At 37.0% G+C, this 23,530-nt stretch overlaps 1 protein-coding gene across 1 annotated transcript in view; it reads right to left on the bottom strand.

Annotated features, from left to right (window-relative positions):
* LOC109100391 (calmodulin-lysine N-methyltransferase-like) overlaps positions 1-23,530 on the bottom strand; it is a 116,854-nt gene that overhangs the window by 8,706 nt on the left and 84,618 nt on the right. Inside the window, exons 9-11 of the mRNA XM_042737680.1 lie at positions 21,593-21,656; positions 19,029-19,160; positions 10,155-10,190 (exon numbers count right to left, since the gene is read on the bottom strand). Of these exons, the coding sequence (XP_042593614.1) occupies positions 10,155-10,190; positions 19,029-19,160; positions 21,593-21,656 (232 nt within the window). The remainder of the gene's footprint in view (positions 1-10,154; positions 10,191-19,028; positions 19,161-21,592; positions 21,657-23,530) is intronic.

The raw sequence follows: 23,530 nt of genomic DNA, 5'->3' as shown, positions 1-23,530 counted from the left end.
ACAAAGCATAACGGAAGTCTGGCTCCTACGATTGTTTTCCACGACCTCTACCAAACAAGAACTACCGCATGAATTACAGGATTTTGAGAACCATATGATTTTTACGTCTGTATTAAAAAATACAGCAGAACACTGATTCAGTCAGCCCTGCTATCATGTTTTAAGAATATATGGAAAAGGCTTTTGCTGTTTAGACTGAGTGTATAATGTCAGCCTGAGATTCACACCTGATATTTCCATTTTGAACATTTTGATTGTGAAGATATGTGACTTAGGAATGTGACTTATGAAAACAGTGAATGATTCTTTGTCTTTGGATCATTCTTACATGCGTTATTGTGAAATACTGGCAAAACACAAACACATTCCTTTTTGTCTATTTAGACCTTGTTCCAATTGCAGTTGCCTTGTTCAGAATTTTCTTCTCTTCGCCTTATGCCAAAACAAGCATTTGTTTAGCTGAGGAGGAGGAGGTTTAATTCAGCCAGTCATTTGAAAGCATTGGGTTCCTCCTTGAGCTTTTGACAGCGTACTACACTAACATTCTTGGCGGCCTTAGAGGTCTAGTGCATTCCACAGAGAGTGAAATCTGAAGCCAACCTTACAGATCCGTCTATAGTGACGTACAATTTTTTTTGTTTTGTTTTTTTTTTTCCACCGCCATTATTTTTCTTACAAGCATACACCCCCCCACCCTCCATACCACCCCCCACCCTTCCTTTTGTCTCCGCACTGTTGTTCCTGTCCTGAGAGAATTCTCAGGGACAGACAATGCATCCCAAGCAGACCCACTGGACCTGAAGGGCACAACGGTTGGGATGCAAAAGGCCCATCGCCACCCCGGCTTCAAGCAAGAGAGCACTTCTGTGGCTCAAAGGTGCATTTTGGGGATTTTTGAGGGCTCCAGGAGTGGGGAGCTTTGGACAAGGTAAATAGATGCACTCAGGAGGGAGAAGAGCATCTTCGCTCTTAATTGGGGATCGGGGAGGGGGTGCTCACTTTGGCACTGTTGCGAGTTGCTAGCGAGCCTTTAGGCACATCCTCACAATGTGAGGTAATTGGGATTTCTACCTTTGCGAAAGCTGCTAATTTTCCATAGGAAGTGCTAACAGGACCTTTGTCCAATATGTTTTCCTTTTTCCTTCCTCAGAGAGTTACAGGACTGAAGAGCTGGGAATGGCTGGGGCCACTACCTGAGTGGAGGAGAGCCTCCGTAATGAACCACTTCACATAGTGGTTTACAGGGGGAGAAAAGAGGAAGAGAAAGGCCACAGAAAAGGAAGCCTAATTCTGTGGCCTGAGAAAGGCTGGGGCCACAAAAGGTCTTGTTTAAGGACGTTATTAGGGGTATTCTTCAACTGTGCTTAGTCTTCAGCACCAATGGGCCACTTAGGACAAGTGTACCAATCTCAGTCCCCAATGGAAACAAACTGACGCCATCTGTCAATGTTTACCATTATGGATTTCATGTACCACATCCCATATGCATGGCTTCAATACCACTTCGGCATTGTCTGAGACCAAGATGTGTTGACCGACTCATGTTGTCGCCGATCCTGAAGAAACGGAGCTGAATGTCTCTACGGTCTTAAGGCGGGACGGCTTGTGTTTGGCTGATTGTCTTTGTTTGTCAAGTGACACTATTTTCTTTCTCAATGTTTTCATAAGTGCAATTCACATTAATGTCTCACTGAACATAATCAAAACAGGTCAAACACAACTTGTTTGTGATTTCCCTATCATTGTAGTAATTCCTAAAATGGCACCTTTTAGAAAAGATAAAACATCTTAGCATACTATTACAGTTTTTTACTCTGGAATATGTGCTTATTGACTTCTGCATGAAAATTAGTCCAGAGCTTACAAAAACCATTTGTTTAACACAGAAAGGAGAAATACATTTAGTTCCAGAGGCCTTTCTACTTCTTTTTTCCCCCTTTAACCACCCCTGTCTCTCTCTATCAAACAATAGCCCCCTACCCCTTGCCCTGAGTCAGTCAGTTGCCCTATAGGACATTAGGCATTCCTTAAAGTTAGCCCTTCTTCCGTTGTGCTTTTGTATCTTGATGGCCTGGCTCCAAACGAATGTGAACAGTATTGTGGAGGTTGGTGGCCTTTGGTTCCTGGCTGTATTGTGTTCTGGATGCTTTTTCATACCGTCTAAAGTGGTTCTGATTGGGCTGCTCGGATTCTAAAAGCCAAAACTTCAGGAACAAGGAACTTGTACAAGGTTTGTACAAAACTGCAGTAATGATTAGTGTTCAGACTGATGCCCTGATAAGGATGTGAAGTATAAAGTACAATATTGAACATACAATTGAATCAACAGCGTATCTGGGTACAGAAGATAAAAACGGAGAAAAGAGGTAATTTGCAACAGTCGAATTTAGCTATCATTACATGCTGCAAGCAATGTGCAAAGCATGACAGTCAAAAAATATCTTATTGTTAAAAATTAAACTACTACGATGAAATGATTTTTACTCAAAAATTGCACAATTTATTATTACACTATTTAGAAATGTGAAAAGTGTTTTCTTTAAAACATACTTCTTTGTGTTATTTACAACTGTCAGAAACTATTTTTTACAGTTTATTAAGATGAATGAATGATGTAGCTGTGTATATAGAAAAACCTTGCATGATGCATGATGCAACAGCACTGTGAAATAAAAAGTCTGTATTTTTTGACAGTCACGAGTTACATAGCACTAGAGATGTTGCGGTAATGATTGTGTAGATCTTAGAAATGGCTGGTATGACTGCATGATTCTATTCAGCAGTGGAATATGATGATTGTAATTTCACACTGTGAGAGACAGACCGGCACACAGATTGACGGCCAGTGTCACGGTTCCATTAGAGTTACTTCACTGTGAACTGGCGAGATGCTCTGTTCTAGAAACCACTGTCACCATGCTGCTGCAGAAATGACAAGCGCTCCAAAGAGAACACGGAGATCGGCTGTGAATGTGTGTCATCTTTTCTTCTCCCCTTGCAACGTCTTCCTCAATAAAGCAGCAGCGGAGGGAACAAAAGGAACAATGAGAGGAGAGAGAGAGAACGAGAGAGAGCATACTGTATTATAGAGAGAGAATCTGCGTTGACATCTGAATTACATTTCAGACGTGTGGAGAGAGAGAAAGCGAGAAATAACTGCGTCTCAAATGTTTATTTAACTCTGGCTTTGTCTTGTCACTCACAACTCAGAGCCACAGCTCAAATAGGCATGTATACATTCACTGGTTCACTGATAACTGACAGACTAGCTGTACATATTGCAGGTTTGGACGCAAAAGTGGCATAGTTGACATTTATATCATTTAACTTCACTGACATCTTACCCTACTGCTCAATATAAGGCACTATCTTTGTATGACACGACTGACAATGTCAAAAATGGCACGTTCATACGTATAGAGATGTTTCATGTACACATATGGAAAGATGCTATCCATAATACCACGTGAAAGGTGCTGTATTACATTTAGTAAACCTGCGAAAAAAAAAAAGTCATTTTTGTTGATCAGTATTTATGTTATCTTTTAAACAAAATAAATTTTCTAGCAAAATCAAAATAAATATTTTTAGAAAATATATTTTTAATATTTATACTTTAATGAAATAAAAATACATATAAATTTTATCTCTTTAAATAAATTAAATGCTAAAAAGGGGAGAAGACTATTTTGGAAAATTATATTGCTAATTGCAAATTTGACATGGTTCTCTTCCGTTTTTACGGCATGAATAAAACAGATTTCAAGTTTTAATTGTTTTCTATGGTTTCTCATCTGTAAGATTGTTTTGTTGGCCTTTGAATTCATGCTTTAAGCTTAAACCTCTTCAACTTGTTAAATGCTAAAAACAGAAGAGAAAACTATTTGCAAATGTGGTAGGAAAATTAAACTTATTTTAAGTTATAGTATATACAAATAATTTGTATTAACCCATGAGATTTTGCTTGTAAAGTAAACATGTCTTGTTTCAAGGATGTCAAGATATTTATCTTGGGGGAGAACATTTTCAAAAAAATATTTATTATACAAATATTTTTCTTCAGGTGTTTTTTTTTTTTTTTTTTTCATAGAAATTTGCCCAAATTGTGCTCTAATTTTTCTTTAAATTTTAAATTTGTCATTGCAACTTTGACATGATGTTCTCATTGAACAAAAACTAATTTCAAGTTTTAATAACATTGTTTTCTCACCTATAAAATTCATTACTAAATGAAATTATGCATGTCAGTGTTCCTCTTCCTGTTTAAGAATAACATTTAATAAAATGATAATCTCACTATGTGCACATATACGTGTGTGTGTGTGTGTGTGTGTGTGTGTGTGTGTGTGTGTCAGCAGTGTGAGCCACCCTGACTACAATGGCAGGTTTGGTGACACTATATCACAGCACAGCAGGGCCAAATTATCCTCTAAATGAATAGGAGTTATGAGTGTGGTACACTGACAGTCAAACCCTCATACACACACACACATGTGCATGCATATTCTGAATGCCAAAGGGAAACAGAGAGACCCCAATGCCTGACACCTCACCCTCATATAACCTCATTACAACCTTTCAACAGAGGTTAGAGGCCCAAAGCATACACTTAGTGTGCTTTGATGGTTCTGGATCTCAAAGTGACAGTCAAACACCCCCTCGCCACGCAACTCGCGCTTCTCTTCTCTCTCTCCCTCGTGTGCTTTCCCTCCACACTTATTTGGGAGTAATTTTATGTGCCAGCGTGGCACATAATACACTTTTAATGGACAACTAATTCTCTGCCATTAATTTGTCAACATGATTACTGGATCTGCCGTTTCAGCTCGCAAAGTCTGGGTTCCTTTTAAGTACATACAAGACGTTAATGTGTTTCTATTCAGGTTTACATCAAGGGACGTCAGAGATTTACATAATGCGACCATTGAGGTCCATGACAGCCTGCTTTCCCCCGAGTTCACTTTTCTCACTTGATTCCCACAAAAGACCTCGACGTTTGCAGGCTTCACCCTGCTGAATACTGTCATTTTTCTGAAGTTAAGATGTGACTGGAGGTTGGATAGCTGGGTTAAAAGGAATAAGGCATGAGAGAATAACCCGTTTGGTTACGACAATGGAAATATGCGTGTATACTATTTATTAGGATGTAGAAAAATTCTGAAATACAAATACATGGTAATTTTACTCTTTTAAAAAAACAGTGACAAAACAGTGACCGTGACTAAATTAACTCCGTAAACACCAATGCAAACAACAGCACAGGACAGGGAAAGGTGTATATGTGACCCAGACTTGTGTGGACAGGTCACAGCTACCTATACATACCCTGAACTCTTCACCACACAGCCTGGGAAACACAAGCTCCTTCTGGCAGGAAGTTGATGAGGCAACAGACTGAGAGATAAAAAAAAAAAAAAAAAAAAAAAAAAACTGAAGTTCTGGCACTGCTCCATAGTCACATACTGCATGTGTACAGTAGTCTGTCATCAAAGGACACAGGATTGTTTTTGCCGGTTGTTGGACATTTCCTTATGAGCAATCTTTGATGTATGAGGGCAGTCTGGAGTTGACAGACGGGTCATACAGAGGAAAATCTCTCCTTTTTTTCTTTCAGCGCAGTGGGGAAAAGTATATTTTAGCAATTGTTTCCCTAATAGCTTGTAATATTAAGTATTAACCATTGGATAAGCATACAAATGTATATTAGTTATGCATACACATACTTATATGTTAAAAATGATCACATTTAAGACTCATTTATGATTCTTCAGCCTCTGATTCATTCCCTCTTTGAAATACAGCTGTTTATTTAGGGTTTATAAATTGTATATGCCAGTCAGAATGTTATTTAAAACTGATTGTGCTGGAGAAACTCTGCAGAATTTGGTGAAATAGATTTAAACATGCTGAAATCTGAGAGTACTGCCCTAACTCCCAGCTGAAAGCATAATCAGATTAGATAAAAATATCTTATAAATTAAAAGGGACAGAACTTTGAAAGAGAGCTTGGACATTCAAATTCTGTGAACATTTGCGGAGATCTGCAGGCACAGATTTCATGAAGGCAAAGTTATACAATAGATTTTTAAGAAGCGCCAATAGCACTGTGTGACAGGCAAGAAAATGCAGCTCTACTCTTGTTGAGAGTGGTTTGACGTTATCAATTTGAAAAGCGGTGGGAACCCAATTAACAGCATCAAACACCTAATTAGCATGAGCTGTGTGAGTTAAACTGCAATAAGACCTGGCTGTATTTTATGAGTTAAGTCTGGATACATTTTCTGTAATCCGAGCTTCGAAGTGTGGCGTAATCTGCTTAGAAAAATACCCAAGCAGGAATTCATGCGCCAGACAAAGGGCTCGGATTCAGGATAACATTACAACCTTCTGACTCGTACATCCAACAATAGCTCCAATATAATAAAATGACATATATCTTGGACAATTTTTTTCCCCCTGAAAACTGAGATAATTTAAAGTTGTTTTTGTATAAAATGCAATTATAGTCTGATTGAAAGCAAGTGTACTATGCCAGAAAGAAGAAAATATGCTCTGTAAGCTCTGAACTAAGTCTTAATATTGAGACCAAGTACCGTCAAGCATGAATCAAGCTAAAACCACAAGCAAAAGCTCACGTAAGAAACTAAAACTCCTCTAAGAGAGCTAAGTAAAGCCTATTCACAGCGTTGAATTAAGCAACAGCTAAATCCTAGTAAAGTCCACTCAAATATACCAAACTAAACTTCCTGAAAATAAATGCATGCACAAGTGTATTCCGTGATAGACAAGCTGAACAAGAGCTATGCATTACATTCAGTTTCTTTTGAGAAAATACTACAAATTCTGACCCAGCATAGGTCATCAAAAGAGATTTCAGTCCGTGCAATATGTCGATTTTCTTTGTATACACTGTATGTGTGTCTGTCTGGGGGTAAGTGGTGCACATTGCTGCTTCATTGAATTCCAGTAAAGAAACTGACCCTCTTAGTGCTTAGCAGGCCACTTGTGAGAGGAAGAAGCTTGTTGACCAATCGCTGTAGTTGAAAGAGATGAGAGAGCTTTAGAGGCGTTCACATAGTCGCCTTGACGACCAAGAGAAGCCCAAAGAACTTCATGGCACCAGATCCAGTTCAGGTTGTACAGAATGAAACAAACTGCCCATTTAGGACACACATAACCATTGCCATACAAGAAGCCCTGTCAAAACTGCCCACCCTCTTCTTCATGCAGACTGCATACTAATTCAGCATTATGTGCCACCAATCAACTCCACAGAGTGCATTCACTTTCACAAAGGCTCTACCTCTTGAGCGCTTTGGATCTTTTCCAAAAGGCTTAATGTCAAATTCAGGTGGAGGATAGGATAAGTCAGTTTGATGGAGAGCTGGCTGATTCTGAGACTGCTTTTTCAAATGGCCAATTCCTCAATAAACGGAGCCAAGAGGTCGCTCTTATTGTGCGGCGTTAAGATCCAGATTAGCATGATGGCAGCATGTTCAAACCGCAATCTGTGAACTGTTACACACTGCACATACTGTATGCTTTTTGCTTTGTAATCAGCAACATTTAGAGAGCTGTAGGATATGTGTTTTTCTGAATCATTCTCAGCTTCAAACCACAAAGTCATGGTACGTAAGCATTAGGTTGTTCTGAATGGTACAATTTCCTCTCCAGAGTGCACATATACGTATACAACTGACTGATTACTTTTATTCATATAAGGCTGCATGTCAGTAAATTCACAGAAACTATTTAGGCGAACAATGCTAAAATCGTACCATTAAATCTAATTTCAGGCACCGCTCAAAATGTTCCTTGAACGTTCTCGGAGATGCAACGTTTAAAGTGGCACCACGCCGCAGAGATGCCGGTGCTCAGAAACAGGCCGAAGGGTCCAGGTTTATCTTTTCTTCACTTAGCATTTCAGTTCTCTCTCTGTAGAGAGGGTGGAAATGAAAAGGTAATGCAGGCCCCACAGGGCCGGTAGCAGGTGTTGGAAAGGAAAGCATTCCAACTCCTGCTGCTAACACACTCAATGGCTCTCAGTGGAGAAAATGCTTTCAGGAACTGTGCACTCACTTCCCTTGATTTACTCTGCCCGTTAGAGGGAAACCTTTTTAAAACCCAACTATTGAATTAAGGACAGAGACTTTAAAATCTACTTCTTCAATAAAAGCAACACGCCAAAAACAAACAAACAAACAAACAAAAACAAAAAAAGCTTTTCTGAAGGAGAGGAATTTTAGAAGGGAACCTTTTATTGGTTTTAAACTGAAGGTCAAACGATGTGGTTTGCACATTGGTTAAAATTTTGGATGGGAAAACAGCAATATAATGTCTACAGAGTGCAACCAGCACATTTCAGTTTGCCATTAATGGAGTTCAGGTGGAAACAAGCAAAACATATGTGTCCCAGTCTTCACACAGAAAACTGATTTGATAAGATACTGGTAAAAGGCAAGGACAGATGGCCCCACAAAAGCTCCCCATTCAGATACTTCATGGTATAGCTTAAAGTCAACTAGAAATGAAAAATCTCTCTATTCATTTTCTAACTGCACACTATGTTCTAGATTTTCTTGTGAAGAATTCATTTTTAAAAAAATGTTTTAACCTCGTAATTTGTAATCAAATTGTCAGCTACTGGCGAAAACGCCAGATTTTCCTCTTGTGATGTATGCAAGACGTCACCAAATGAGTCCACTTAAACGCACCTTTGCAAGTTCACCCTTATACCCTTAACTTTTGAGTGCAATGCCCACATTTCAAAATAAAATCATAGAACTATATTTATTTATTTTTCAACAACGCGTTAAACTGGATGTACATCACAATATGGATGTTTCTGTTTCATCATGATTTTAACATTCAACAAACATGACTTCAACAAGAACAATCTTAAATTGTATTGCCTTGAATTAAGATTTGGAATTAAAAAGGTAAAAAAAAAAAAAAATCTTATTATTTATTCAATGATTATATGATTTGTATTAACCTTGTTTTTTTTATTTTAATTTCGCTGGTACACAATCAAGGGCTGTTTTTCTACATGTTCCATTTGCAGTGTGTTGTTTCTGGGTGTCTGGCCAGAGTGGACCCCACAGCGCAAGGCCTGTGGCAGTCAAGCCTGGGCCATAATCCATCCTTGGTAAGATGAGAAAACAGCTCAGTACACCATCACTCTCAGTTCACCTTCTTTTACCCTGACGATGCCAACCAGCCTCAGGAAGATGGGCATAACCACAACAGCATGGTGCATTCAATAACAGCATGGCATCTATTTAAGTTTGTGTAGAGAAGTACAAAACATGTTTGACATAGGTGCCAAAGCAAATTTGTGCTGTATCATTTCTATCCTATTTCAGAAATAAAAATGATCAAAAAACACTTTCTTTAAACAAATTTCTTCTGTGCCCACACACCAGCACCAGAAAAACAATACATTACAAAAATTAATTTAATAATAATATGGACAATGAATGTCACAGTTATTTACCATTACATAAATACACTTAATTAAATTGTACACATAATATCTACTTTGTAAAATGTTCTAAAGATTAAAAATATAAAATACATGCAGTAAACTTACAGAATACCAAATATATCATAATATTGATGATATTAGCAGTTAACATACATAAAATATACAAAACAATAAAATATATAATAATAATACATATATTTAAAAATAAAATAATTTGGAAAAAACCTTACAGAACCAATTCAACTTGGTAAAGTATTAGGCATCTCTAAAAATTTTTATATATATATATATAATTTTGATTGATTGATTGATGCTTATAAACTTATAAACATATAATTATTATGAATATTACTGTCATTTGTTTGTTCATAATACATTTGTTTTAATTTACACAACTTGAAATGTTAAATGTTAGTTCATGATCCCTAATGCATTAACCAGTGTTAACTAATTGAACCTTAATTTTAATTTATAATATACAACCATATCCTACTCTAAAATATCCAGTTTGTTTCCTAAAGCACCACATGTCTGCACTACAAAACAGCAAACAATGTATTTTAGACTGTCTGTACTGATAGACAATAAGCCAAACTACAGGTAACAGGCATGCAGTGCCTTTTAATAACTACCCTCTTCCTTTTTTCCACTCTCTCCCTCCGTTTACAGAGTATCTCGACTCTCTCTCTCTGTCTCTCTGCATCTTGACACAGCACACTGAGCTTAATCGCACATAATTGGGTGGGTGGGACAGTGGGCCGGCCCAGGCTTTGTGTGCATAGGGCAAGTGGTCAAGTTAATGGAGCCCTTGTAGTGAACAGGGAGCTCTCTCCCTCTACTAGGACAGGGGGAGGGGACAACGGACCTCTTTCAAATCTCGAACGACAGAGTTGGGTTCCTTTTTACCCCTCCTACTCCTCCCCTCTCTCTCTCTCTTTTTCATAGACTGACTGACAGGATTAGCCTCATAGCGACTCTACAGCTGAGCTTCAAGTTGGCTATCAGAGCATGGGAAATGAAGAGGCCTAGAGTGACAGTCAAACTGTGAATTGAGGCACATGTGAGGCCAATCCACTAGTCAAGTGACATTGCAGGACATATAGTCAGGTCTGAAAGTTAGAACTTTTTTTTTAATACAAATGTTTTCATAAATATATTAGTAGCATAACAATTCTGAGTCAAAATTGAATTGAAAAATTAACTTGAGAATACCCCAGTATTTGGTTTGAACAAATAGCATATGCTTATTTGATTAATGATCTATAAATAGTGCTGATTTGTTTAAAAAATAGATTTATTTCTAGGTTTAAACTGAAAAAATTAAATTAGATTTTTTTATTTGTCCCAACATTTAACCGAACTGTTAAAAAAAAAAAAAAAAAAAAAAGAATAACTCATTTGTACAATTTTGGCATTAATCACTATAACGATGGGCCATCACGTCACAAATCAATTACACATTATGTGACACACACACACACACACACAAACACACACACACACACACACACACACACACACACACACACACACACACACACACACACACACAAATTAGCAGGACACTGAAGGATTCAAAACAATGATTTAATCACAGTCGTTACAAGCACCTGCAGTGTCAGTGAGAAACAATCACTTTGGACTCATCTGTGTTTTGTACAAATGTAATCACAGTGCAGAAGCACACAGCCCTGAACAATTCACAACAAACCAAAGAGCTCTGAATGAGGCGTCAGCAGCTCACCATCAGAAGAAAACAACAGCTATAGATTAGGAGGGAAAAAATGAAATCAACCAAAGATTTATTTGTTGAAATGCATAACATAGTTTAAGTTTAATATTTAATATTTGGGAGTAAAATAATTTTTTAGTGAATGAACACCAAAAACCAATTTCTGTATTCCCTTGATTTACAAAAACAGAACTATTGAAGCTTGTTTCCGCCATGGGATAAAAAAATAAAAAAAGTTAAGTCTGACTTTTTATATCATAATTTAGATTTTATAATAAGTTAAAGTTTATATCTCGCAATTCTGAAAAGAAAAGTCTAAACTTGAACATATAAACTTGTAAGAATTGAGTCAGAATCATGAGGAAAAAAGTCAGAGTTACCTTTTTTTTATTCTGCAGTGAAAAAACCTGCAGGATGTAAATTTATAGTTAAGAAAAAAAAGTCAGATATGTGAGATATAAACTTGCAAAAAAAAAACCCGAAAAAAAAAAAAAAAAAAAAAAAACAGTAGGATGCGAGAAATCACAATTACATTATTTATTTATATTTTTATTCCATGGCAGAAAGGGGCATCTAAACAGAACTCCTATGACCTGTATCTATTAATTCAATTTAAACTTGAAAATCGTCATCATTTACTCACCCTCATGTCATTTCCAAACACATATTTTCTTTCCTTCATGGCACATAAAAAGAGAAGTTTTGCAGAATGTCCATGTTGCTCTTTTCTATACAATCACAGTGGATGATGACCAGAGGCTGTCAAGTTCCAAAAAGGGGCAAAATAGCACCCAGTCCACCCAGCTTTCACATTATTTAAAATTTTCTAAAGCTTTTTTGTGCAAAAAAGACTTAAAAAACTTAAGCTGAAACCGATAGTTATGATTACCATTCACTTTTATTGTATAGAAATGACCAATTTGGACATCCTGCTACAAATAATCCATTTTACATTCTATGGTTAAAAGAAAGTCAAATGGGTTTCAAAGGACATGATAAATGATGACACCATTTTCATCTCTTTATGAGGCCATAAGTCCAGCATGCACAGTGAGTGCACTCAAAACATACAGGAGAACAGTGCTGCAGGTCTAACCAGTCATAGTGTGATGCTGTCAAGACATCAATTCAGGCTTAGTCTGGCCTAATCTGTCATGTCTTGTCAGTTCTTCAATAAAAAAAAATGCCAGGTGAGAGCATTTCACAGTGAAGCAAATAACATTCAGTGCAGCAGCATCCATCTCAACCCCTCATAACCTTTGGTGTCAAAATTAACCTTTGAATGTAGATACAGAATCAGTAGCTAACTGAGAGCTGGTGTCATTATGATAACAAGATCTCATGATCAAGACGACCCTGCAGCCTCATTTACGTCTTTGTAAAGAGGTGAAGATAGTCCTGCGAACCTGATTAACTGTATCAGCCTCCAGAGTCAAATTCATAAATTCCTAACGTTCTGCCCTGAAACATCATCTCTGATATCACGCATACTCACAGGCATTGAATGAGTTCATATCTGAGCGTCACATCCGCAGTGTTTGTAGGATGAGAGGGAGGGATGTGTTCTCCATTCCCATTTAATGCATTTCACACTGTTGTTGCACAGTAAACAGGTCAAGTACACACACACGGCAACTCACCTACATAGTCTGTTTTCACTGCACACACACACACACACGGTAGTTAAAAAAAGTTATAAGAGTCGAGGAGTGTGATTAGAGGCTGTTTAGCCCTGGCACACACACACAGGAGCTGAGGACACAGTGGCAAAGCCGGGGTGGGCGATACAGAAAGGCAGCCTGGCATGAGATGGCTTTGTCCAGCTCAGATCAGGGCTGGACTGGATCCGTGAGTGAGAGTGAGGAGAAGAGGATAGTGGATGTTCTCATACAACACCTCCCCTCCTCCCCTCATCATAAAAAAAACAATAAAAAAAACATAAACAAGAAAAAAAAAAGCTGGGAAAAATGACATTGCTGAACCAATAACCCAGTCACTCAGATATATGCATGGTTTCAGACTATGCAAATAAACTCTAGAATTAAAGTACTATATAAATAGCCATGCCAAAGCAGTGTTATTGCTTCATTTAAAAAACATTAAAAATGCACTTCAAACTTCTTCTATGAAAAGCATATTTAAAAAATCTGAATTAAAATTCATTTTAATATCTTTACAAAGTATATCATTATTAGTAGTAGTATTATTATTAGAGTTACATCAATGAGGAATGTTTTTATATGATATCAGGACAGTTCTCGTATCATAATTTTAAAAAGATTTTAGCATATTTTATAATTTATTAGAAAATATCTATATATATTTTAAACAAAACTGCACTGCTTTCTAATATTGTTCTAAATCAAAGGTGTGACCTAAGAGGAGACTATCATGACAAAAAAAAGTCAAGTGCAAAAACGTCAACAAGTCTCATAAAATAATCCAATAATTTGACATTTTTATGACACAGCATGGTTAGTTCAAGCAAATGTCATCTAGTGTGACTATCCAACAGTTATTTTACTATTATCTATGTACTATTATAGTATTTATTAATATTTAGAATTATATTTTTATATTTAATATTTAATATTTTGTGCTTTAAAGTTTCGTGCAACATTAAAATGTTGTCTTACTAACTGAAATAAGCTAGTTGTTTTCATATAATCTTTATGTTTATTATATGTCAGCTTTATTTCAATGACCAAAAACCATTTTAATCATTTTATTTTTTATATACAGTAACAACACTGCTACCCAAAAACTTCCTATTTATGAATTTTACATATAAAATTAAAAATAGTTCTATTTTGAGAAATACATTTAAATATTTATTTTTTTTAAAATAATGATTATATATGATTAGGAGGATTTGGGTTGATGGGGTTTGAAGCACAGCGTCAATGTTCAAGTGAATCTCACTCTACTGCTTTTAAAACTGTTCTGACAAATTAGAGTAAGAACATTCTATTTCTGCTCCATTCCATTAAAAAAGCTTCCTGCGATGTGCCCTTCACTATTCGTATGTGCAGTGCAAGAACTTCCTCTAACAAACAAGGACAAGCGGCAAGAATCCCACTAACTGCTTCATAATGGCCCGCTTAGAGTAGAGGTGTCTGCAGAGGGAATGTCACGCAGCCTTGCTGTACAATATGCCCCATGGGTCTGCTTTTCTGCCACCGTCTGAGCTCTAGAGTTGTGGCAACACTCAGTGCACTGCCAGTCTATTCTGCCCTGGAGCTCAGCCCTGTCCCAACCAATCAGATCCTCCAAAATCCAACACACTCCGCCAGCACATAGAAAGAGAAACATGCAGTTCATTTATGGAAACAAGATCCCTCCAAACAGCAAACACAGCTGACGTGTGAGCAGATTTTCAGAATGATTCAAATGTAATCAGGGCAGAATTGGTCGCATACACAATCACTACCACCACTTTTTTTTATTTTATTTGTGGGATATTTAATGCAAACCCCATTCCAACAGGACCATCATATACAGAGCACACCAACTCTTCCATCATGCTAAAGTTATATAATGCACATGTGAAACTGAAGACAGAACTTTAAAGGCAAAGTTATAAACAGTATCACTGATGTAACTAAGCATCCTCCACTGACTACAAACTGAGAGAATAAACCATTACCAATGAATGTTAAATCAGAATGAACATCATTAAGTGATTCCTAAATGGCTACACATGCTCCTTCTGTCTTACTCTAACATTCACCTAATCATCTCTGTGGCCTGAGATAAAATAAAAACAGATAAAAGGCCGCTCTCTTGCCCTTGATGTGTGTTATCTCTCTCTCCACCCCTCGACACAGCAGCCAATGTTTGAACCCGTGACCTCTCTGTAATCGGGGCAGCCAGCCGACCAACACTAAGCGCAATGTGAGGACCGACACATTCACACCAACCCAGACAAGTGTGAGTGCAGTGCAAGAGAGGGTAAGATCAAATCACCTGACGTTACCCTGCAACGTACACTTAAAACCATAGGGAGCATATATGTTCCGTCTGTAAACAACACACGGAGCAAGAGTTCACTGATACTTTCACAGGATTTGAAGAGAGAAATTTACCAGTCATTGAGAGAAATTGAACATTTATTAGTCATTTCACATCATTTTAGTATTACATGAAGTGTGAAAAGGAGTCATATTGAGCTTAATTCACCTCAGGTTTCTGCACTGTTGTTTGCAGGTATAAAAATGCCATTATTATGATCAAATATCACAAAATAGTTTATAGAAGATACATACTGTAAAATGAACAAATCACATTGAATTCCTTGTTTATTATCATTACATTTGAGAATAATGAACTATAATATATATTTTCTTTATTTAAATCTATATTTAAATATTAAACAGCGATTCATTCTCATGAAATTTGGGGATTTCAGGTCAGATATATTAATATACATAATTATACACAGACATTTAGACATTTTACATTAACTCAACCGTTCAAAGGTTTGGGGTCAATAAGATCTTTAAATTGTTTTTTAAAGAAGGCTCTTATGTTCAGATTTACTTAATAAACTTCAAAAACACAGTAAAAAGAATATTATTTCACAATATAATTAAAATTGAAAATAAAAATCTATTTTAATACTTTTTAAAAATACAATTTATTTCTATGATGGCAAAGCTGAATTTTCAGCAGTCTTTACTCCAGTCTTCAGTGTCACATGATCCTTTAGAAATCTTTTTAATAATCAGATCTGATGCTCAAAAACATTTCTTATCATTTTAAATGTTGAAAATGTCAGTAATTTTTGATCACTTTAATGTGTCCTTGCTATCTACAGTCTATACATACCAAACACTTCTCATCTGCCATGACTGAAGTGCTGCAGTGTTCCATTTGAATGAATTTTGTCAAGTTAGATGACCAAAATATATAGACATGCGTCAAGTGAACACTGCGTAGGGAGCTTATGAACTGCATCACAGTTAGAGAGTGTGCACATGGAAGTTAGGATTGAGAGAGGCCCGGAGGAAAGAGAGAGCACGAGAGAGCGCGCAATAAAAGTGTTAGAGAGTGATACAGCAAAGAAGCTTAGAAAGAGAGAGAGAGAGAGGAAGGGGAAAAAGGCAGCGAGCTTGCAAAGGTGAAAAGTTTAACAGGCAAAGCTGTTCCTCCTGATCACAGCCTGCTAATCAGCTTCATGGGTGGCTGGATAAATCGGCTCCTACTTTTTAATCGCACGGCTGCCAAGATGCAAGTCATTTATTTTATTGCTGCTTTTCCCTCCCTCTCCTCGGTCCCCCTCAGCCTGCTTTCTGCATCGAGGAGAGTGAGAGGCGTTCTTTAGAAAGCACGGGATGAAACGGACAACCGGATGCACGCGCTACAGGCCCCAGAAATGGATAGATTCGGGTGTTAAACGCGCCGAGAGCAGATACGGCCAGACAGACAGCTGGAAGTTGGGAGGATGTAGAGAGATTAAGTTAATAAGTGTATGTATATGTGTGGGTGTGAACGGGGGATGTCTGAATTAAAATTCATGACTCTCTTCACAACCATTTGAGTAACAAGATTAAGATGGCCGAGTAGAAAATAGCTGCATTATCAGGCGGCTTGCAGTCCTCCAGCTGCTGGTGCTCTATTCCAGAACAGTGGGGATAAGAGGATAACACACAGCCCCCTCGCCACGTCCCCACACCACTGAGAGCCACATCCGCGGCCGGCCTGCACACGCGGGAGGGTGGAAGGGAGGAGATTTAGGGTCTTAAAGGAAACACTTCAATCTCCAAGACATCAGAGGCTGGCTGGAGGTGAGGAGCCACAGACGACCGTAGGTGTAAGTCTGGGAGGGGCCCGTAGACGCTGCTATAATAGAAGACTGTGATTTGGGATTCTGAAGGAGGTGGGGCATGTGATCTATTGTCTGCTGCGCGTTTCTTTGTGCACTTCGTTCCTTACATTCTCACCCAGCGCACAGTCGCAGGGGGCAGGGTGTTCATCAGAAGATAAGAAAGAGGAATTAATCACTTTGAGATATGATGAGGGCACTTCAGCTCGCCCCTCGTATCACACACACAGCTGACGGCAAACCGAGAGTAAAGACACGCACACGGCCGCGAACAGCGGGACTCTTGACTCAGCTATCTCGGCCCCTTGCTGCTCATGTCATTATCCACACAGAAACACAGCAGGTGGTCGGGCTCAAAAAGATCCCGTTAGAATTCAGGTGCATCAGGGCAACACGAGGAAAAGGTGAATGCATTAGCTAGTTGTGTGTGCAAATGGGCAAGAGTGCTACCGTTTTGGCTCATCTGGACAATACTTAAAGGCGCTGTGAGCGATTTCACACATTTCGCTCGCTTCCAACACTGAATACGATCGCTGCCCGTAGTATCAGCCATGTGCCCTCTCTGCAAAAGGGTTTACAGGTAGAGAGGATTTCTGACTGGCTACAAATAAAATCACAGCTCGCTTACGCTCAAAAGCTGGAACACACTATACTAATTGGGATAAATTTTAAAACACGAGGCATCATACGCTTGCCAACTTTGTGAACGGTTACAGATAAAAAACTAAGCATCATACACTAAATGACACTACAGATTTTCATTCCAAACACAACAACAGAAACGTACCTTGTTGCTATTAGACACATGAAAAACGGAAACAATATGTTTTCTAAAATAGGCTCAATATATCAAACATAATCATAGTCTGAAACTAGAAAATCAGAGTACACTACTTAATGTTTTGTGAAATCTGTCAATTCCGAAATCTGTAAACTGGCTCTGACTTTTGACAATGTGTGTTGACCAAAATCTGTACAAATCTCAATTAAAACAGAATTAACTCTTTCTAATGATTATGCATCAAAGTGGTGGTTGTTATGCATTTAATTGTTTCACTAAATAAGAAGAACATTGTAAGAAAAAATCATCGAAAAATGGAAGAGATACTGGTAATTTTCTGCCAGGATATTATCCGTTACAAACATTTATTTGCATCCTATGCATAATTCAAAATATGGGTAAAACAGCTGTGAAAAATCAGTTAGGAAAGATTCTTCATATACATCGGGCCATATTTTTATGGACTTTGTGTAAAGGCTTAAAACTTTCCACTTTAGCTGCTGTATTAGGCCTGTTCATGCTTATTAAGGGGAAATTTAGAAAAAAAAACAAAAACACTTCTTTTTCCGCTCTAGGGCTTCTATGTACACCATAATTCTGCATTTCTCTCCCTCTCCTTCTGTCCTCTCGATTGACGGCTCTAAATTCAAACACTCTTTCCTCGGTAGCCACAATGACCCCTCAGCGTTTTTCTGCCCAGCCATGTCCATCACTTCAGAAATAAAGTTCCAATCACTCAGCTCTAGAGTCCCGCTGACAGGCCCATTTTCCTCAGGCATGGGCAGGGCCGCCACTGTTAGGCCTGTGGGGCATAATGGGTCCTCACAGCTTCTTCGGTAACCAAAAATGGCAGCCGTGGCTGAGCTATCGGTGCCAGTTAACCAGCTGGATGGCACTGCTGCTTTGACCTGGGTACGGTATTTGTGCTTTCAGGCAGGGGGAAAGGAGTTGCACCCTGTCCCATTTATTTAGAGTTTCTCAGAAAGACAGCTTTTGAGTTCTGAGAGTCCATTTAGAGCTTAAGCTTTCAGACTCCCTGTTCCTGTTCCTGCTGACATAGCGTACTGTACTTCAGTGAATCATTCAAAATACAAATTTAGAGCACAGACAAAGGCAGTGGCAAATGCAGTCAAACTTAAAACTTTGATTCTCAACTTTCTGACACTTTAAAACATTTACACACACTTACATATACAATACACACCTTCAGGTGAAGGTCCCACAGGTGTGAGTCATAGTTATCATAGCGACACACTCTCAGGCCTGCGCTTTCTGCCAGTCTGCAGAATTCTGCCAGCGTGTCTCCTCTGCTAGGGGCAAACACTAGAGCCGTGCCCTAAAGAGACCAAACACAAACATACACAGTGTAGAGACACTTTACTAGTGTTTCACTTCACTGACCACAAATTGTGCATCTGGTAGCATAAGTAAAAGTAAATGATATGCATGCTTGAAAACAACATTAAAATACTTTCCCATTAACCTGATAATGACACTACTTTTTTGGTATAGAAACAATTTTCACTCAGAAATTACTAGTACATTTCACAAACAATCACAAAGAAATGGCAAGTAACACATTGAATTAGATGATGTTTTTTTCCTTGTTAAACATACTGCAGTAATATAATCTTTTATTTACATGTTTTATTAGCAATGTCAAAAAATATTTTTTACAGACTGCTAGACACGGCCAGTGAAATCATACTAATATCACTTACTGACCTTGATAAAAACACTGCTCTCATTAGCTAAGTGAGAGATCAGAGGTCAGAATTTGTTTTGCTAAATCAATCTTCTCCCATATTGCTCTAATAATAATAATAATAATAATAATAATATATATATATATATTATTGATAATATAATTAATGAATAAATAATAAATAAATATATTAATAATGATCAAATTTATTATTATTATGAATATCATTTTTAAAATACTGTTATCCTGTTTGAATGTGCAGAGACAGCTGTAAATAATTTATTTTTAGGTTGATTCTTAGGTTGGGGTAGTATGATTTTTTGGACATCTGTTTGAATCCAAAATACTTCTCTTTAAACAACACTGCAAAAAACAAATGGCTATAAATGGCCTAGTAAATTACCAAATAAAGAAAATTTTAGCAAGTGGATTTTAATCCCTCAAATGAAAAATTGTGGTAGACTGGTAAGCTTTTAGTGTGGGGGTTGAGCTCATTTCTTCATCGGGCCCGGCTCATCTTCACTGCGTCTCAAAGCCCACTTGCCGTATGGGGCGGTTTGCATCATTACATTCTATTTGATTTCTCCCAGGTATTATATTAGATAATAAACAAAAAGATTAAAGCTGACCTAATCCAATCAATGGCTGGAAGCGCATCCCCTCTCTTTATAGATCAACAAGCCCAGACCAACCAGGCAAGCTAAGAGGATTACCCAAAGGTTTCTTTGAAATCCTTCGGTTTTAAATATTATTTCATATTTTGTTCATATTATTGCTTTAATTAAATGAGCAATGACACAAATGAAACAAACAACTACTAATATGAGAACAGGCTCATCTCAATACAACAGATGTTTTCATTTTTTCATAAGCTCCACGCAGAACGTACGCCGAAAGCGCACACATACACAAAAGAGCATATCTACAGATGTGTTAATCAGCTGTGTATGCTGGCCTGATGCTCTGCTGGCATTTTAGAATAACAAAGAGTCATTAGGAGGAAAATTAATTGGTTTCAATAAATCAGCTCAAACATTTGGTCAGAAGGCTAAGGGGAAAATCACAACAATAAATCTGTTTTACCCCTTGTCGACTCAACAATGAGCAAGGAAAACTAAATATTTTCATTTACTGAATAAGTAATTATTTTCACACATTATTATTACCTAACTAGGAGAATTCATATTTTAATAAAAAAGTTTTTACAATTATTTTTTACAATGTTATATAGAGGTCACATTAAAAATATGCAATTCTTAAAAATTATAATTAAAAAATATTGTATTTTAATATAAAAATATATATTATATAAAAACTACATATTTTTAATGAGCTAAACAAAAAATATATTACAATATTGTTTAGAAATGAAGTTGTTTACTAACTACGTATAGCGTCATTTTCACAAAAAATGTGACCCTATTTTTCAGTGTACGTAATTACTGAAAAGACATAAGCAAAGACTGTGCTTAATATAAAATATGAAATGCGTGAAAATAAAAAATAAAAATCTATTTTATATTAACTAAATCTATATTTACCATGACCATTATTTTTGTTGGAAAAGACAAATTATCCTGTGATGCCTGCATGTCCAATTTTTTTACAAGAATTTAATTGATCAAGATTACTTGAAAAACAACAAATACAATTATAATTTTTTTTTTTTTACCATCCCTAACATACTCTGTCTCTCTGTCTCTGTCTCTGTCACACACACACAGCACACCACACCATGGCCCTTTACATAACATCATTAGACATCAAATATCAAAGACGATTCATGAAAAACCTTAAAGATAAAAACAAATCCATTGTTATCTTTGAAGTGTTTTTCATTTGCTGTTCAGGGTCTTATATCAAGAGGGCATGAAAGAGGACTTGTGGGTCTTATGATTAGTGCAGTGCATAAAATAGATGAGATGACCCAATCTAAGTTGCACATAATAAGTATTAAAGTATTACATGATATTAATCCTGCCATTCCATTACTCGCTCAGTCACTGCATGCCAACTAATTACTGAGACTCCACACACACAGACACACACACACACACACTTACATCAGGTCGCAGTAATCTTCTTAGTGCATCAACCAGACTGCTTCTGTACTGGTCAAGAAACAGACTAAGAGAAAAAGAGAAAGACAGAAAAACTAGAAAGATTAGAATGCATTGCAATGATAATGGCTCCAGATAAAGCAGCAGGCTATTTATTTTCACTGTTTGCGAATAAATCCACCAGCACGGCAAAAAAAACTAGCTGATGCTTTTTTTCCCCCTCAGACGTGAACAAATCTTGTTTCAGTGATGTGACAGCAAATCAAAGGTAAAACACACGCTAGCAGAGATGAACGATCAAGGAAGTATCAGGTGGCGTTAACATGATACAAAGTTATCAAAACTAATACAAAGTTACATACAAATACATATATACTGTAAATACATATCATCAAAGAAATAATGTACATTTTAAAATGCATTCAAAATAAAACGTTATTTTAAATTGTAATAATATTTTACAATACTAGTTTTCACTCTATCTTTAGTGAGTGTAAGAGACATCTTTCAAATACACACACAAAAAAATTAATTATTCCAAACCTTTGGCATGCATACTGTATATACACACTGTTCTTTGATCTATGGAAAGTACATTTTTAATAGTATTATTTTATAAACAAATGTCTTGACTGTCACTTTTGATTAGATTTATGCATTTGCTGTACATATTCTTGTGCTTTTTATATATTCATAATACTACAGCTATTTTTATAAGAGCAAACCATGTTCCAGACTGAATTTACTTGTGAACTTTTTAGTCCAATCACCTCTGACCCTGCTAAAAACACTGTTCTCGTTTGCTTGGGGTCAAAGGTCAGAGTTATGTTGATTAAACCTTATTTTTGTGATCTCACTGGCCACGTCTAGCGTTTCATTAGCAGTTCAACTTTTGACCCTGTGTTTTGGGTGGAGTTGGTCAGTCTGGACAATAGAGGGTGAGTTTAGGGGTGAGAGTGCAGGAATGTTCGACTGGCCACACTGGCCTTGACATGGTACGTCAAACAAAAGCCCTTCCCACATTACCAATGGTACTTCCTCCTTTACTTCCATATATTGACCTGTCAGTGATGTAATACTCGCCTTTCATACTTTCTCCTTTAATTAAATGTATTTTCTGTGTATTAAAAAGGTAATGACCATCCACAACAGCACCAGCATTATATCAGAGCTTTGGGCTGCAAGATTTTCTTGTTGGTATTGTTGTCGTCATCGTCAGCAGTGGTTAACTGACATTCAAATCCCTCTCTCTTGCCTGGCCTGTGTGAACAATGAGTGATAATCTTAAAGTGATGGTAGTAAGATTAAAATATGGGTGGGTTATAATACTTGATCTGACCTAATCCAGAGTGCATTAACCTCATCCCCTCATTGAAACCTAAAGGATTCAGTAATGGCAGATAAATGACTCATAAAATCATACCATCAGTAGGAGCTTACGCTAAGATGACTTACATTATTGATGAGACAGAAAACCTTTCATATGTGGAGATGTTTTTACAGATAAATACTAAATTTCCTTCATGTTCACTGGACACTTTATGGCTAGTTTTTTAATAATTGTTTTTTTTTTCATTTTTTTATTTGTAGTCTAGGTTTATTTTTTAATGTACAAAGTACATTTAAACATAAACCTTAAGGTTAAAAGGTTTTTAGGATCTTTAGTCAAGTGTGTCCAAAATTCATTCATTCATTCATTCATTCATTCATTCAACCAACCAACCAACAAACTACCTACCTACCTACCCATCCATCCATCCATACATCCATCCATCTATCCATCAAAAAACAAATTTTATGAAGCTTCAAACCTTGAAATCACAAACAACTGTACAGAAATCAACACTGAAATGCTGTAAATGACGTGGCCAATTTATCTAAACGACATCTAAATAACTGGTAAATTATACAATTTTTCAGAGCTATTGGAAAAATTATTGA

This window comes from Cyprinus carpio, chromosome B13 (assembly GCF_018340385.1).
Source record: "Cyprinus carpio isolate SPL01 chromosome B13, ASM1834038v1, whole genome shotgun sequence".
Lineage (NCBI taxonomy): Eukaryota > Metazoa > Chordata > Actinopteri > Cypriniformes > Cyprinidae > Cyprinus > Cyprinus carpio.
The sequence above is the reverse complement of the archived record's forward strand: the minus strand, read 5'-3'. Positions and strand labels throughout refer to the sequence as shown.